This window comes from Pseudophryne corroboree, chromosome 1 (genome assembly GCF_028390025.1).
Source record: "Pseudophryne corroboree isolate aPseCor3 chromosome 1, aPseCor3.hap2, whole genome shotgun sequence".
Classification (NCBI taxonomy): Eukaryota; Metazoa; Chordata; class Amphibia; order Anura; family Myobatrachidae; genus Pseudophryne; species Pseudophryne corroboree.
In genome coordinates this window covers 513218044-513236479 of record NC_086444.1, presented here as the reverse complement: position 1 = coordinate 513236479, position 18436 = coordinate 513218044, and the positions used below count along the sequence as shown (strand labels likewise).

At 46.8% G+C, this 18436-nt stretch overlaps 1 protein-coding gene across 2 annotated transcripts in view; it reads left to right on the top strand.

Annotated features, from left to right (window-relative positions):
- Positions 1–1722: 1722 nt before the first annotated feature.
- The window catches only part of LOC134896408 (tight junction protein ZO-2-like), a 113639-nt gene continuing 96925 nt past the window's right edge, over positions 1723–18436 (top strand). The window contains exons 1-2 of one of the 2 annotated variants that reach the window (XM_063913916.1): positions 1723–1823; positions 2388–2505. In XM_063913916.1, the coding sequence (XP_063769986.1) occupies positions 2482–2505 (24 nt within the window). In that variant the 5' untranslated portion in view covers positions 1723–1823; positions 2388–2481. Of the gene's footprint in view, positions 1824–1869; positions 2160–2387; positions 2506–18436 lie in introns of those variants that run through there. The other variant, XM_063913915.1, reaches the window with a different exon arrangement.

The following is an 18436-nucleotide window of genomic DNA, read 5'->3' as shown; positions in this document are numbered from 1 at the left end:
TTGTTTCACCTGTCTCAGGCAGGCAAAACCAAATACCCATAACCAGCCCCAGCTGTTTCTACTGAAAACACACAGGTTTGACTGAACCTGTGTGTTTTCAGGAGGAAAGCTGTTTTTTTACGGGTGATCCAAATTGGATAGCCTGTAAAAGTATCCGTAAAACATTGAAAAAAGTGTGAAAAACCCGATGTTGTTTTACCTCTAATTGGATATGCCTCTATCTTTTCCAAACCGAGCCCCAACATTCCACTATCCAGCCAATCAGCAACTGAACTTAAGCAGCATCAGGCAGTCAAAGCTGTAAGTAGGAGAGATCAGCACTATATGACAACCATCCCAATTCTGGTGATGCAATCTTGTTATCATATACTGGAGTGCCTGTCTCTCTTATAAGTCTGAATAATGCCAAAAGTGATCCAGACGCTCATCATTAATTCTATTACAGGTGTCTTGTGCTCAGTGCTGCAAGTATGGCGGTATGGGGCGGTACGGCGTACCGGTAAGAAATTCCCAGCCGGTACATTGTACCGCCTGCCATCCAACATACCTGCATCCCGCTGGCGTCTGTGTGAGGGGAGGAGAGCGCAGCACACGCCTCTCCTACCCCTCAATACTCGGTGATGTACGGTCTCCGCGCCGGCAGCTGTGGGTATCTGAAATGAGGCACCGGTTTGCTAGCCAATCAGAGCTCGCGGACCGGCAGCTACGGCTCCTGATTGGCTGCCGGTCCACGAGCTCTGATTGGCTAACGAAACGGTGCCTCATTTCAGATACCCACCGCCGGAGACCTCACCGGACTTCATGAGCAATGAGGGGCAGGAGAAGAGCTGCGTTCTCCTCCCCTCACATAGAAGCGACAGAACAGAGACAGCCACGGCTCCTGATTAGCTGCCGGTCCGCAAGCTCTGATTGGCTAACAAACCGGCGCCTCATTTGAGATTCCCACCGCCGGACACCTCACCTGACTTCACGAGCAATGAGGGGCAGGTGAGACGCTGCGCTCTCCTCCCCTCACGTAGCAGCGACAAAACAGAGACAGCGGTGAGCAGGGGGGGGGGGGGCACAGTGGGGGCAATGTATATCTGGCACAGTGGGGGCAATGTATATCTGGCACTGTGGGGGCATTGTATATCTGGCACTGTGGGGCACTGTATATCTGGCACAGTGGGGCAATGTATTTCTGGCACAGTGGGGCAATGTATATCTGGCACTATGGGGGCCTTGTATATCTGGCACAGTGGGGGCTTTTGCGTATCTGGCACTGTGGGCGCATTTGTGTATCTGGCACTATTGGGGTCATATGTGTATCTGGCCCCCCCATGTGTACCACGCCCCCATTTTCATTGGCCACACCCATTTTTTGGCACGCGCACACAGTACCTATAAGACATTTTTTTCTACTTGCGTGGTGCAAGTAGAAAAAATGTCTTATAGGTACTGTGTGCACGTGCCAAAAAATATAGCTGGCGATAGTTGGAATACTTGGGAAAGGGGGGATTTATCAAACCTTGGAAGAGAGATAAAGTATCAGCCACTCAGCTTCTTTCATTTTACACGCTGGACTTTACCACTTTATCTCTAAGATGTGATAAATCTCCCCTTGTTTTTCCTAAAGTTCAGACTCCCGATCCATCTGCCTTATTGCAATTTGTTGCTAATTGCCGTTGGCAGACAAAATTTTCACTTCTACACTGATAAATAGGAATAGTACATGGTGGCAGTTTCCCGCGTACACATGACTGACTTCATGATACATGTCATAAACATACATGAAGTACCAAACTCCAGTCTCACTCTCTACCTCTATCCAGACAGTGACATAGGTACAGCTTCCGTGTACACGCCCTTATCCCTCATTGTGGCTGCATTAATATTCCCGACTACAAACTTCCCCACGGAGCACACATGCTGCCATGAGAGGCAGTGCTGCTGGGGGCAGAGCCGGAAACTGGGGCGGCTGCTGCGAGCATGTGAACTTGCTATTTGTTACTTCTCTCTTACGATGTTTTCCTTGAATATTTCTTCGGTCTATTAGCAGCACCCGGCTGCTCCCCCTCCTCCTGCACTCTCATTGCCTGACTTCCCACAGCCTCCCCTGGGTTGTACCCTGTGTGTGAGTGCGGCGCTCAGATCATATTACAGCGCAGAACGGCGGCGAGGTGAGCACGTAACGACCTGGCTGGGAGCAGGGCAGGGCAGGGCAGGTACAGGAGGGGAGGCTGCCGCCGCCTTCCCGCACAGGAGAGAGTTCTCATTCTGTGAGGAGGCACATGACTGCCATAGGACAGTATCACTGCCGCGCTTCCCTCCCGTCCACACACTGCTGCTGCCGCCTCTGTTAGGGGAGAAGCGCACGGGTCTCACTCCTATCCTCTCTCTGTACACAGGTGCTGCCCCTGGAAGCAGCTGCTGGACTGGGTGTAACTCCGAGGGAGGACCTGGATTTCACTGACACCCCCTACCTGATTCGCCGTGCCTAAAATGGCTGTCAGAGCTCACTATCAGGTAAGGCAGAATCTGGGTCACCACTGATTTATATATAAATATATTCACATTACATTATACACTACCTGGGCAGCTCAGAGTCTACAGGAAGTCCCACACTCACTGAGCCGCCGTGCCTGGCCTTTATGTGTTCAGAGCAAACGCAAGAGCAGGGCAACACTACACAAGCGACCTATAAAAAGTTCCGGATATGTTTTTTGTGTAGTTATGTTTTTTTTCTTAATCCAAAAATATCTGTTCCGGCCACAATTGTGTACAGTGAAATGCTATTGCTATGTTTAAGAGAGGTGTTTTTTTCTGTTAGGGTGTGTAAGTCTCTAACATAGCACCTTGTATAAATCAGGTTAACCTTGTCCTGGTGAAATATTAAAAAAAAAATAAAAAAGGTCAACGTTATTATGCAGCAAATGAACTGATGGAATCAGCATTTTATATTTGTAAATTTCTGAAACTCCGTTTATCAACATGAAATGCGAAAGGAAAATTGGGTTGTCATATATAACGCAAAGGGGCCTATGTGATTATTAATGGTCTGTGTTGTGATTAGTTATCTCTGCTATGTACTAAGGATAACTTGCAGGAACAGCTGTAGCGATAACTTATGTCCCTGGAAGTTAAGGCGGGTACACAGTACCCGATGTTTAAATGCTGGCGGTGAACGACTAGCGATATAGTGCGTACACTGAACGTTATCGTTCAACGATACCGTTCAGTGACGTCACTGCCGGCATTACTGAACATGTAAGCTGCATTGACAGGTTGAGCTGCATGTCAGCTCAATATTGGTAAATGCTGAATGACATGCGGGAGCGCGCATCGTTCACCAATATCACCCCCATACACACTGGACAATTTCAGGCTAAAAATAAACAATAATGACACAAATGTTATCGTTTATTTTTTAGCCAGAAATCAAGTAGTGCGTATGTGGGGTCCTGGCCAAATTGAAAGACTCCTCCAATCTGACACTTTAAGGGCCATGAATTTATGGCTACTTGCCAGCAAAACCCCCCCCCCACCCAACGGTGCAGGGATAGGTTATTCAACTAAGGTTTTTCAACTAAATAGCCTCTTTCCTGCGATGAAAAATCATGATTTGGCTGCGGTAACCCTCGGATTCCTTGTAAACCGTGACCCGATTTTGTGTTTGTTTGTTTTTTTAACACAGACTTTACTGTGAGATTCAGTCCAACGGCGGGGACTCGTGCTGATGCCGATATTTCTCCTTGCAGCACGCCAAGGTGTGATAACAGTGTTGTGAAAGTTTCCCGTTTAGGCGCACAAACAGGACTTTTTGCGTTGTGTGCATCACTTATACGTTTACACCTGCTTTTTTTGGGTTCCTGTATGAATGGTCGACCATGTTATGGTCGACAGTCATTAGGTCGACCACTATTGGTCGACATTGACATGGACACATGGTCGACACATGAAAATGGTCAACACATGAAAAGGTCGACATGAGTTTTTTTAAACTTTTTTGGTGTCGTTTTTTGCGTAAAGTGACTGGGAACCCCAATTAGTGCACAGCGTCCCTCCGCTACCGATTCGCTCGGCACAGATTACCGTTCCAATCGTAGTCCACGTGGATCGTAAAGTATGGATAAGTTCCCCAAAAGAAAAAAAAAAAAAAAAAAAAAAAACTCATGTCGACCTTTTCATGTGTCGACCTTTCATGTGTCGACCATGTGTCCATGTCAATGTCGACCTAATGACTGTCGACCATAACATGGTCGACCATGTGAACGGATACCCTTTTTTTGCTGGGGCGATAAAACAATGGGCGCCCAAACAATTGCATACCAGACCGTCTTTCGATTCCTACACAGAAGTTTAGTTATTCAGTTAATTCCTACAACTAGAACAAAAACTGCACGATATCGGCACTATGTAACCGATTCGGACACTTCGTTCATGATATCGTACAGTGTTTATTCAGTGTCGTTGACAATGGTTCTAATATGAATGGTTGACCATGTTTAGGTCGACATGGACTAATAGCCGACACGGGACAGGTCGACACATGAAAAGGTCGACATGGATTTTTAAAACTTTTTGGTGTACATTTTTCCGTAACATGACCAGGAACCCCAATTAGTGTACCGCGTCCCCTTGCATGGCTTGCTTCGCTCGCCGTGCTGCGGGCATGGTGCCTCGCTCAGCTACCGCTGCACTCGGCACAGGTTACCGTTCCCAATCGTAGTCCATGTGGATGGTAAAGTATGAAAAAGTAAAAAATCTATAAAAAAAAAGTGTTGACCTGACATGTCGACCATTTTCATGTGTCGACCATACGTCAAGGTTGACCAATAGTAGTCGACCTAATGACTGTCGACCTTAACATGGTCGACCATCCAAACAGATACCGTTGACAATGCGCGCTCCCGCACATTGTCCGCGACATCGTCTAGGCTTGACAGGCCGAATGCAGCATGGCCCCCGCTCCTCCCTTTGTCACTTCCGACATCAGCAAGTGTGTATGCACTTACCGATGTTGGGTCCCGTCGCAGACTATATCACATTTTAGTGATATCGTTCTGATGTGTATGCACCTTAAGGTAAGAGCAGAAATCCCATAGAGGCTGTACATGAGTTCACTTTTTTTTTTTTTTTTGTCTCATTTCCGATGAACTGTTGGCCTTATATATGCTTGGATACATATTCAGTGTTGGTACACGTCATAGTTTTTTATTAAGATATTCATATTTAGAAATGACAGTTGCTATCACAATTTCTGTAACTTCCTTGAGGATGCTGGGACTCCGTAAGGACCATGGGGGATAGACGGGCTCCGCAGGCGATAGGGCACTTTAAGAAAGCTTTGGACTCTGGGTGTGCACTGGCTCCTCCCTCTATGCCCCTCCTCCAGACCTTAGTTTTACACTGTGCCCAGAGCAAGATGGGTGCACTGCAGAGAGCTCTCCAGAGTTCTCTGCCTAGAAGCATTTTTGTTTGGATTTTTTTTTCTACTTTTTACTACTTTTTCACAGGGAGCACTGCTGGCAACAGGCTCCCTGCATCGAGGGACTGAGGAGAGAGGAGCAGACCTTCTTGTCAAAGATAGGCTCTGCTTCCTCGGCTACTGGACACCATTAGCTCCAGAGGGGGTGAACGCAGGTTCTTACTGGGCGTCCACCCCCGGAGCCGCGCCGCCGTTCTCCTCACAGAGCTAGAAGTACAGAAGACAGAAGTCGTCTGGCGGCAGAAGCCTTCAGCTTCACTGAGGTAACTCACAGCACTGCAGCTGTGCGTCATTGCTCCCATACACCTCACATACTCCGGTCACTGTAAGGGTGCAGGGCACGGGGGGGGGCGCCCTGGGCAGCAATATAAACCTCTGCATGGCAAAAAGACTATATACATGTATATAAAAGAGCCCCCGCCATATTTTACTAAGTTTGAGCGGGACAGAAGCCCGCCGCCGAGGGGGCGGGTCTCCCTGAGAACTCACCAGCGTCATTTTCTCTCCACAGCACTGCTGAGAGGAAGCTCCCCGGACTCTCCCCTGCTTACACACGGTGAAAGGGTGCTTAAAAGAGGGGGGGGGGGGGGGGGAGGCACATAATTGGCGGTTTACATATTATACAGCGCTGCTGGGGAAAAACATTTTGTGTTGGTCTCCAGGGTTATTGCGCTGGGGTGTGTGCTGGCACACTCTCTCTCTGCCTCTCCAAAGGGCCTTGACAGGGATACTGTCTTCAGGAAAGGGGTTCCCTGTGTGTGTGTGAAGTGTGTCGGTACGCGTGTGTCGACATGTTTGACGAGGAAGGCTCGCTTAATGTGGAGGGGGAGTGCTTGAATGTCAGGTCGCCGTCGGCAACGCTGACACCGGAATGGGTGGATATGCTGAATGTCTTGAATGCAAATGTCAATCTATTGCATAAAAGATTAGACAAGGCAGAAGCTAGGGATCAGTCAGGTAGCCAGTCCATGCCTGTCCCCGGGGCGCCAGGTCCTTCGGGGTCTCAGAAGCGCACCATATCCCAGATCGATGACACAGATACTGACTCTAGTGTCGTCTATGAAGATGCAAAATTACAGCCAAAGGTGGCTAAGGGTATACAGTACATGAATATTGCCATTAAAGAGGTTTTGCATATTACTGAGGAACCCCCTGTCCCTGACACGAGGGTACACATGTATAAAGGGAAAAGGCCTGAAGTCACTTTTCCATCCTCATTTGAATTAAGTGACTTGTGCGAAAAGGCTTGGGAATCTCCGGATAGGAGACCACAAGTTCCCAAAAGGATTCTCATGGCGTATCCTTTTCCACAAACTGATAGGATACGCTGGGAATCTTCGCCAAAAGTTAACAAGGCGCTGACACTTTTGTCCAAAAAGGTGGCACTGCCTTCTCAGGATACGGCTACCCTTAAGGAACCTGCTGATCGCAGGCAGGAAATTACCGTAAAGCACATTTACAATCATTCCGGTACTATTGCTCGACCGGCTATGGCGTCGGCCTGGGTTTGTAGTGCGGTTGTGGCATGGGCAGATTCCTTATCTACGGAAATTGACACCTTAGATAGGGACGCCATTCAAATGACCATAGAGCATATCAGAGATGCTGCCTTGTATATGAGGGATGCTCAGAGAGACATTTGTTTATTAAGCTCCAGAATAAATGCTATGTCTATTTCTGCTAGGCGGCTCTTGTGGGCCCGACAGTGGACGGGAGATGCCGATTCAAAGCGGCATATGGAGTCCTTGCTTTACAAAGGGGTGGAGTTGTTTGGAGACGGCCTCTCGGATCTTGTCTCTACGGCTGGTAAGTCAAATTTCTTACCTTATGTCCCCCCACAGCATACAAAAAAGGCACCTCATTATCAAATGCAGTCCTTTCGTTCCAATAAAAACAAGAATGTACGTGGATTATCCTTTGTTGCCAGAGGGAAAGGCAGGGGAAAAAAGCTGCACACAGCTAGTTCCCAAGAGCAGAAGTCCTCCCCTGCATCTGCAAAGTCCACCGCATGACGCTGGGGCTTTCCAAGGGGAGGCAGATCTGGTGGGGGCACGTGTTCGATTTTTCAGCCACGTCTGGGTTCACTCGCAGGTGGATCCTTGGGCATTAGAGATTGTTTCTCAGGGATACAGGCTGGAATTCGAAGACTTGCCTCCTCGCCGATTTTTCAAATCGGCTCTGCTGGCTTCCCCGTCAGAGAGGGAGCTAGTGTTGGCAGCAATCCAAAAATTGTATATTCAAAAGGTGATTGTCACAGTTCCTTATCTCCAGCAAGGAGAGGGATATTACTCAACCCTGTTTGTGGTCCCGATACCGAACGGTTCGGTCAGACCCATTTTAAACCTGAAATCTCTGAACCTGTACTTGAAGAGGTTCAAGTTCAAAATGGAATCACTCAGGGCGGTCATCGCCAGCCTGGAGGGGGGGGGGGGATTGGATGGTGTCCCTGGACATAAAGGATGCTTACCTTCATGTTCCGATATTCCCCCCCGCATCAGGTGTTCCTGAGATTTGCAGTGCAGGACTGTCACTACCAATTTCAGATGTTGCCGTTTGGGCTTTCCACAGCCCTGAGAATTTTCACCAAGGTAATGGCGGAAATGATGGTGCTCCTGCGCAGGCAGGGGGGTCACAATTATCCCATACTTGGACGATCTCCTCATAAAGGCGAGATCTCGGGAGAGGTTGCTGGACAGCGTGTCTCTGTCCATGAAGACGTTGCAGATACACGGCTGGATTCTCAATATACTGAAGTCCCAGCTAGTCCCTACAACGCGTCTGACCTTTTTGGGGCTGATTCTAGACACAGACCAGAAAAAGGTTTTTCTTCCGATCGAAAAAGGTTCAGGAACTCATAGCCATGGTCGGGAACCTATTAAAACCAAAAAAGGTTTCAGTGCATCATTGCACGCGGGTCCTGGGGAAGATGGTGGCTTCCTACGAGGCCATCCCTTTCGGCAGGTTCCGTGCGAGGACTTTTCAATGGGACCTCTTGGACAAGTGGTCCGGGTCCCATTTACAAATGCATCAAAGGATCACCCTGTCTCCCAGGACCAGGGTATCTCTCCTGTGGTGGCTGAACAGTGCTCACCTACTAGAAGGTCGCAGGTTCGGCATTCAGGACTGGGTCCTGGTGACCACGGACGCAAGCCTCCGAGGCTGGGGAGCAGTGACACTGGGAAGAAATTTCCAAGGTCTCTGGTCAAGCCTAGAGTCTTGTCTCCACATCAACGTCCTGGAGTTGAGGGCCATATACAATGCCCTGCGTCAAGCGGAGGAATTGCTTCGGAGAAAACCGGTTCTGATTCAGTCAGACAATGTCACGGCAGTGGCTCATATAAACCGCCAAGGTGGAACAAGGAGCAGAATGGCCATGGCAGAAGCGATCAGGATTCTACGCTGGGCGGAAGGCCATGTAAGCGCGCTGTCAGCGGTGTTCATCCCGGGGGTGGACAACTGGGAGGCGGACTTCCTCAGGCACGACCTGCATCCGGGAGAGTGGGGACTTCATCAAGAAATCTTCGCACAGATCACGGATCGTTGGGGACTGCCTCAAATCGACATGATGGCATCCCGTCTCAACAAAAAGCTATAGGTCAAGGGACCCTCAGGCGGTAGCGGTAGACGCTCTGGTAACACCTTGGGTGTTCAGATCGGTCTATGTGTTTCCTCCTCTTCCTCTCATACCCAAGTTGTTGAGAATAATACGAAGAAGCAGGGTCAGAACAATTCTCATTGTTCCAGATTGGCCACGGAGGACTTGGTATCCGGAGCTGCAAGAGTTACTCACAGAAGATCCGTGGCCTCTTCCTCTGCAGCAGGGGCCCTGTCTGTTCCAAGACTTACCGCTGCTGCGTTTGACGGCATGGCGGTTGAACGCCGGATCCTAGCGGAAAAAGGGATTCCGTAGGAAGTCATTCCTACCCTGATCAAGGCTAGGAAAGACGTGACGTTAAAACATTATCACCGTATATGGCGGAAATATGTTTCTTGGTGTGAGGCCAGAGCTGCTCCTACGGAGGAGTTCCATTTGGGCCGTCTACTTCACTTCCTTCAAACAGGAGTGACTTTGGGCCTAAAATTAGGGTCCATAAAGGTCCAGATTTCGACCTTATCCATTTTCTTTCAAAGAGAATTGGCCTCTATTCCTGAAGTACAGACCTTTGTGAAGGGAGTGCTGCATATTCAGCCTCCCTTTGTGCCTCCGGTGGCGCCTTGGGATCTTAACGTGGTGTTACGTTTCCTCAAGTCACCTTGGTTTGAACCACTCAAAACTGTGGAGTTGAAATACCTCACGTGGAAAGTGGTCATGTTGTTGGCGTTGGCTTCGGCAAGACGTGTTTCCGAATTGGCGGCTTTATCACATAAAAGCCCATACTTGGTTTTTCAAGTGGATAGGGCAGAGTTGAAGACTCGCCCTCACTTTCTGCCAAAAGTGGTCTCATCTTTTCATGTGAACCAACCTATTGTCGTGCCTGTGGGTACACGGGACTTGGAGGATTCCGAGTCCCTGGATGTAGTCAGGGCTTTGAAGATTTATGTGACAAGAACGGCTAGAATCAGGAAGACTGAAGCTTTGTTCGTTCTGTATGCGTCCAACAAGTTTGGCGCTCCTGCTTCAAAGCAGACTATTGCTCGCTGGATCTGTAACACGATTCAGCAGGCGCATTCTACGGCAGGATTGCCGTTACCGAAATCGGTTAAGGCCCACTCCACTAGGAAAGTGGGCTCTTCTTGGGCGGCTGCCCGAGGGGTCTCGGCATTACAGTTGTGCCGAGCAGCTACTTGGTCGGGGACAAACACCTTTGCAAAGTTCTATAAGTTTGATACCCTGGCTGAGGAAGACCTCCTGTTTGCTCAATCGGTGCTGCAGAGTCATCCGCACTCTCCCGCCCGTTTGGGAGCTTTGGTATAATCCCCATGGTCCTTACGGAGTCCCAGCATCCTCAAGGACGTTAGAGAAAATAAGATTTTACTTACCGGTAAATCTAAATCTATTTCTCGTAGTCCGTAGAGGATGCTGGGCGCCCGTCCCAAGTGTGGACTTCTTCTGCAAGACTTGTATATAGTTATTGCTTACATAAGGGTTATGTTATAGTTTTTCGGTGGAACCGTGGCTATGTTGTTGTTCATACTGTTAACTGGGTAGTTTATCACAAGTTATACGGTGTGGCTGGTATGAATCTCACCCTTAGATTTACAAAAATCCTTCCTCGTACTGTCCATCTCCTCTGGGCACAGTTTCCCTAACTGAGGTCTGGAGGAGGGTCATAGAGGGAGGAGCCAGTGCACACCCAGAGTCCAAAGCTTTCTTAAAGTGCCCTATAGGTCCTGCGGAGCCCGTCTATTCCCCATGGTCCTTACGGAGTCCCAGCATCCTCTACGGACTACGAGAAATAGATTTACCGGTAAGTAAAATCTTATTTTAACCTTTGTTTCTGAGAATTTAAATTACCTATTTCAGATTAGCATTTCACACCAAAGCCAATCAGATCATCGACTGATCAGTCATCTACATCTGATTGTTTGTGAACTATTGTTGACCAAACACAGTTTTGACTTTCTTATAATTTGATTAAAATGGTCAGGTAAGTTTTGTAACAGTTTTTCAATTCAATTCTTGTCAAGAGTACCTTTGTATATGATTCTCAGCTGTGCACCTTGTGTGTATACCATTAATGGTCTATATCCCTAATAAGCACCCCCTCCCCCCCTTCCCCAAAACTCTGTATCATCTTAATCCTGCGTAAGTGGTGCACTGCCCCCAGTGTGGCATAGGCCCCAAAAATATTACTGGTTCTGGATAGTGTACTCGGATGAAGTCTCATGTGAAGTGACTTGTGAACTCCACATCCGTCTCTTGATCTGGTCAGTCTGTGTATCCAGAAGCAGCATTCTGCTACACAGCTTGGTTGCTTGCCAACATTAAAGGCACAATCCTATGGAAAAACAAATTACAGTGGCAGTCTGTAAGAGGAATATTGGAATTAACTATTTTCCCATCTAGAGGTTCTTTTTTTCTTAAGGCTGCTATTAATAATTTGATTGGACTACATGAAGGATGCTGATCTTTAAAGTAAAACAAATGTTTCTAGCTATAGCTTAAAATAAAACATTCTTTAAATGCTATGTTAGTTTCATGTTCCTTATACTGCAAACATGCTTTCCAGTTGCGCTCACACAAATGAAAGGCTAGCATTTAAAGGGTTAGGCAGAATGAAGAGGTAATAAAGAGCTTCTCCTATTCAATGGATGCTTGAAGACAAATATCAGCCAGTTTCTAATATTGGTTGACCAGATTTCCTTTTTAATTCCCCCCTATTTGATCAGATTTTGATAGTTAATAATGATTACTGGGCTAGTCATACATTTGTAATGCCAGGTGCTGTAAATAACTGCAGCCAGTCAGATGTCTGGTTTTATCGTGCTAAAATCTGATTGTTTCTTTCAACCTCATGTTGTGTTAAAAAGCATGTACCTGATTGTGCTGTGATGAGCATACTGAGGTGTTCTAAGGGCACTCTACTCATATGTCATGTGACTGGTTGCTGCGGTACTCCCATGGCACTCTGCAATCTGTGAATCATTAATAAGAACTTGTTGAAAAAGAACTCGCATGTTTTCTTAGGTTGAAACAGTGATTTATGTTAAAAAGTATCCAAAAGAAAATCAAAACACCTCTTCACTTCAGAATGGCCAGAGAAAGAGGACTGTATAGGAGAACTGATCAGAAGCTGCTGTATCACCTCTAGTGATCATGCTCTCATCCCTCACGCACAGTCACAGCCTCGGCTTTTGCTGGGAATGTGAGATGAACCGTGGGGTCCTGGGAAAAATGAAAACATAGTACAGGCTCTAGAAAGAGGAGGTGGCGTATTAGTAACACTTCACAATAGGTTCTAATGCTGTTTTACATCCAAGCATTCAGGGAAATGTATATTATAACTTGCAGCAATTCCTCTGCTGTTGGTGTGGGTGCCTCTACAAATGTATAGTCCTGGAATCTTCATTTGTATCTGTTCCAGCCAATTCGGGATTTCATTCACATACACACAAAACGAAGATGCATAACGTAAAAATGTTGCTATAATCTCTGTATTTCTTGCCTATTTATAATCTTTCCAATAGAGTGTGTATAATGGATCAGTATTAACTCAGCAAATCTGACCATGGAAACAAGTCCTCATGGAAAAATATAATTACTCACTCAATACCTCAAACCTTCATTTTGTGGTTTATCCCTTCCCACCAATTAAAAATGTCACTTGTTACATTCTAAGGGGGAAAAATAACCGATTCTCCTATTTTACAGTTTTATTGATTCTTAGGGGGTATTTATCAAAGTATGGAGAGCTATAAAGCACTAACCCGCTTCTAACTCTCATTGTATAGGCTGTTTGAAAAATGATAAGAGCTGATTGGTTGGGATCCGGTCATGTGACCGATGCTTGGGATCCCAGCAGTCACCATGGTGATGCCGGGATCCCGAGCGATTAAAAGCCCTACAGTGGGCATGCCGACTAACAGGGACTATTCGCACTCGTGGGTGCCCCCGCAAGGGGCTTTGTCACACTCGCCCCACCCCCCAGCATTCTGCAGCCGGGACCCTGGGGTTGGTATGCTGATCGCCGGGTTCCCACTGCCGGTCACCTAGCCGTAACCCGATTGGTTAGTGCTATATTTCTCTAGGTGTGTATATATGTGTGTATTTATATTCTTTGTCATATGCTGTATATAGTATTTTGCAGTGCAGCACGGTCTGAAGCTCTCTTCCTGTCCCTGCAGCATCACACTTAACCCGAGTTGTGTACCCAGCTGGTATTCAGTATGTCGGCTGTTGGGATCCCGGCGCCGGAATCCCGACACCCAGCATACTGACAACTATTCTCCCTCTTGGGGGTCCACGACCCCCCTGGAGGGAGACTAGCGCCATCGTGGCTGCAAGGGGCTCATTTGTGCTCACCCCGCTGCTGGCGGTCGGGATCCCGGCGCTGGTATGCTGGGCGCTGGGATCCCGTTCGCCGGCCGCTCATACTACACACGTGTACCCGGGAAAAGTCCTGGTCAATAGCAGGTTTCCGGGTTGGTGCCTTTCAGACATACAGAAATTCCGGGTTGATGCGTGTTCATTGCTAAAAACCTGGTATTTTAAAGTTAGTCTGAAAGGGGTGTAACTGCTTTAAAATGGTGACTGGTAAGGAGTTTCATTTTGGAAGTTTGTCAGTCTTGTTTACATTTATCCAAAGTGAGGAGTTTTAATCCAGGTGTTGCTGGGAATTTGTGATAAATCTGTCTCGTCTTTGAAAACCCAAGACTTGGGAGTTGTATGAGGTAAGAGGGCATGCATCTCATGAATTTGGAAATTAATTTGCATGTTGACCCTACCTGAGTGGATTACCATTTAAAAAAAGGATAAAATAAAAATAAAATTGCTATCACCAAACATTTGGACTCTATAGTAATTCAGCATAGAATGTGTATTTCATTTCCAACATACTGTAGCAGTAGCTTAAAATATAGCCAGTGTAGTATTTGTTGTGATTTGCATAGGAGAGTTGTTGCTAAGGGAAGTCATGGTAGTGGTAATGAAATCATGCAAGTAGTAGGACTGGGATTATTGGATGAAAAAAGTTGTTCGAAGAAGCTGCTTATTTACATTTAAAAAGAAAAATGTCTGTGCATGTATTCTGTCCTTCATATTCTCAGCTATTTCTCTGCTATACATTCAGATCTGTAACTTCTATGTAAGCCAGTACATTCTGAATTTGTCAGCATTCATTATTCCCAATTATATGGTTGTGGTCAGTGATGCAAATTTTATGACTGAATTCGCAAGCTTAACTCTTATCACTTCAATTGTTTTCATCAGCTGACCCGCATGTTGTTCTGAATTCAGAAATGAGCCTAACTATCAGATACTCTAGGGTAATTCAATTGCTATGGGTAGATGCAATAGTGACTGATGAAAATACAGCACCTATATTGGAGGCTGCGATCCCAACAAACTACTCTGTCATCCACAACCCAAGACTAGACCGCAGGGGTGGCGGGGTTGCCGTCTGCTTCAAAAAAGAACTTAAACTTAGGGTCCACCCTATTGAAATTACTTGCTCATTCGAGTGCATTGCTGCCCGGAGTTCGACAGGATTAGGTTTCAGAGTACTTCTCATTTACCGGCCCCCTGGAGATGGAAAGATATTTCTACAAGAAATTGCAGGCACTGTTGCTGGCCTGGTCCTGGAACTTCAAAGATGGCTCATCCTCTGGGATTTCAATGCACGGTGGATGATGAGCTCTCACGCCTTGGCCAAGACCTCCTGTGTACAATGAATGATCTGGGCTTCACACAGATCATTCCTTCTGCCACACATAAAAGTGGTCACACTCTCGATCTTGTCTTTCAGATTGGATTAGAAGTCACTGACCTAAAAATAAACCCAGTCATCTGGTCAGACCACTACTCCATTTGGTTCTCAGCTGCAACCCCTCAAATAAAATCTCTGCCCATGAAGTTGACCAGGTATCGTCCAAGGAGGGGTATGACTCCCCAGGCTCTTGCAGCAAATCTGGATCTCTCTGCTATACTGGGTGCCTGTGAAGATCCCTGTTCCTGTCCGTTATTATAATAGGGATGTTATGGCTGCAATTGATATTATCGTCCCTGTGCGTATAAGAACTCGTAAACCATAACGTCAAGCTCCATGGTTCGACAACAGTGTTAGTGAGCTCAAGAAAAGGGGGCGTAGGCTGGAAAGACGATGGGGGAAGACTAACCTAGTGGATGACAAAATAAAACTAGTAAAGCATAACGAAGAATATAAATTGACAATCACTCGTAAGAAATCACAGTTCCTGTCAAATGAGATCACAGCAGCAAACAATAGGCCAGCTCAACTTTTCCGCACAGTGGAGATGCTTTACAAGCCAGCATGCCTGCAGACTGATGAAACCCTCTCCCAGGCAAGATGCAACGAGTTTGAAAACTTCTTTGCAGATAAAATATCCACCATCCGGGCTGGAATCTCCACAGTGCCATCAAAGGAGTGCCAAACTACAAAGCCTGCCAATATAAGCTACCTGCCTTCATGGACCAGCTTTGACCCAGTGGATTTAAAGGACACTGCTGAAATTGCTCGGATTTTGCGTCCCACCACCTGTGATCTGGACCCGGCCTCAACCAAGCTTCTAATAGGTTGTATGGATATAATTGGTACTGTCTTTGCAAAAATTGTTCAATGCTCTTTGCAGGCAGGAATCTTTCCTGGACCCCTAAAGGAAGCAATTGTTAGACCGCTTTTTAAAAAAACCTAGTTCAGATCCTGACTGCATGACCAACAGACCGGTATCAAACCAACCTTTCCTAGGAAAGGTTATTGAGAAAGTGGTTGCAAAACAACTGGAAACCCGCCTGACAGCCCATGATATTTATGATCCATTCCAATCAGGATTCAGGAGAAGACCTAGCACTGAAACAGCCCTGGTGTGTGTGTGTGTGTGTGATGGCAAGAGACAGAGGTGACTGTTCAATATTAATCCTTCTGGATCTCTCGGCAGCATTTGATACCGTGGACCATGGGCTTCTGATTGAGCGACTGATACATTTCTGTGGCCTGGATGGCACAGTCCTAAGCTGGTTCAAATAATTTCTCACAGGCAGGTCACAGAGAGTATCGTCTGGATTATACTCATCACCCCCAGTGCCGTTGCCATGGGGTGTCCCACAAGGTTCTATACTATCCCCCATGCTTTTTGCAGTATACATGCTTCCATTGGGCAAAATAATCAGGTGCCATGGCCTGGTCTACCACTGCTATGCAGATGATACACAACTGTACTTGTCCTTTGCCCTGGGCACTGATAACCCAATAGCAACCCTAAATGGCTGTCTAGCTGAGCTACAGGAGTGGATGAGTGCCAGTTGGCTGCGACTGAACCCAGATAAAACAGAGGTCCTTATGATACGACGGCAACATCAAAGGACAAGACCGCAGCATAGCCAACCAACTGGACTTACACTCGGGGATTCAGAATTACAGACCAGTGTTCGTGTGCGGAATCTTGGTGTTGTCCTGGATGGTGGCTTGACACTTAAACATCAGATATCAGCCACAATCAAATCCTTATTCTTTCACCTGAGGAACATAGCCAGAATCAAGCACTTAATTCCCTCAGATGATCTGCCAAAAGTCATACATGCATTTGTATCATCTCGATTAGACTACTGTAATGCCCTCTACCTTGGTCTCCCAGCAAAAGAATTGCACCGCTTACAGCTGGTGCAAAACACATCTGCCAGGTTGTTAACCAACCAGCCCCGTTCTAGCCACATAACACCCATCCTCTACTCCCTTCACTGGCTGCCTGTAAGATTGCGAATCATCTTCAAGATTGGCTTACTGACTTTCAAAGCATTACATGACCAGGGCCCAAGGTACCTGAAGCAGCTTCTGACCCCATACTGCCCCACTCGATTACTGCAATCTGTAGATGAAGGACTTTTAGCAGTACCTAGACTCTCCCGTAATTCATGCGGGCGTCGAGCTTTTAGTCATGCGGTTCCGACTCTATGGAACTCACTTCCCCGCACAGTGCGAGAGCCCCCAACTATAGAATCCTTCAAAAGTAGACTCAAGACTTTCCTGTTTACCCAAGCATTTCCATAATGTCCCTTTTTAGTATCTTCATGCTTCTGTATTTTATGAAAATGTACTTCATTATTTTCTGCACTATATTATGCTATGTATCTGTTAAGCACCTTGAGTCCTATTGGAGAGAGCGCTATATAAATAAAATTATTATTATTATTATTATTATTATTATTATTATTATTATTATTATGGGCCTCATGTTGAGCTGAACAGAAACGGGCTAAGGTGTTCTCATATTGCGTGCATGGGTAAACTGTATATCCCCACAGTGTTGTATGTACATTGTGGCATGCTAGTCTTCTGTTTGTTCCTTCAGTTTGCTACCGGTTGTCATCGGTGTGCGCTTGCACCAGCCTGTACTAGGTAGCAAAGATATCTGAAATGCACGTTTAGGCTTATGGCTGTATTGCCATTGGTGTGTCCTTGCAGAACCATTGCCTACATGCAAAAGCACCATTACAGACCAGCTACTCCTCTTCAGTTGTAAGTGAATGTGCGGTTGAAAGACGAACATCTCCAATACATACGTACGCTCTGCTAGCCAGCGTATGTTCAATTTCATATCAGTCCAGTGACTTACTCATAAAATGTATGAAGTATCGCAATAAAATAACAAACCCTAACACAAAATTATTTGTACAACTAGTGATCAATGGCCCTCATTCCGAGTTGTTCGCTCGGTATTTCTCTATCGTCCTAGTGGATGCTGGGGTTCCTGAAAGGACCATGGGGAATAGCGGCTCCGCAGGAGACAGGGCACAAAAAGTAAAGCTTTACGATCAGGTGGTGTGTACTGGCTCCTCCCCCTATGACCCTCCTCCAAGCCTCAGTTAGATTTTTGTGCCCGGCCGAGAAGGGTGCAATCTAGGTGGCTCTCCTAAAGAGCTGCTTAGAAAAGTTTAGCTTAGGTTTTTTATTTTACAGTGAGTCCTGCTGGCAACAGGATCACTGCAACGAGGGACTTAGGGGAGAAGAAGTGAACTCACCTGCGTGCAGGATGGATTGGCTTCTTGGCTACTGGACATTAGCTCCAGAGGGACGATCACAGGTACAGCCTGGATGGTCACCGGAGCCTCGCCGCCGGCCCCCTTGCAGATGCTGAAACGAGAAGAGGTCCAGAATCGGCGGCAGAAGACTCCTCAGTCTTCTTAAGGTAGCGCACAGCACTGCAGCTGTGCGCCATTTTCCTCTCAGCACACTTCACACGGCAGTCACTGAGGGTGCAGGGCGCTGGGAGGGGGGCGCCCTGGGAGGCAAATGAAAACCTTTTTTGGCTAAAAATACCTCACATATAGCCTCCGGGGGCTATATGGAGATATTT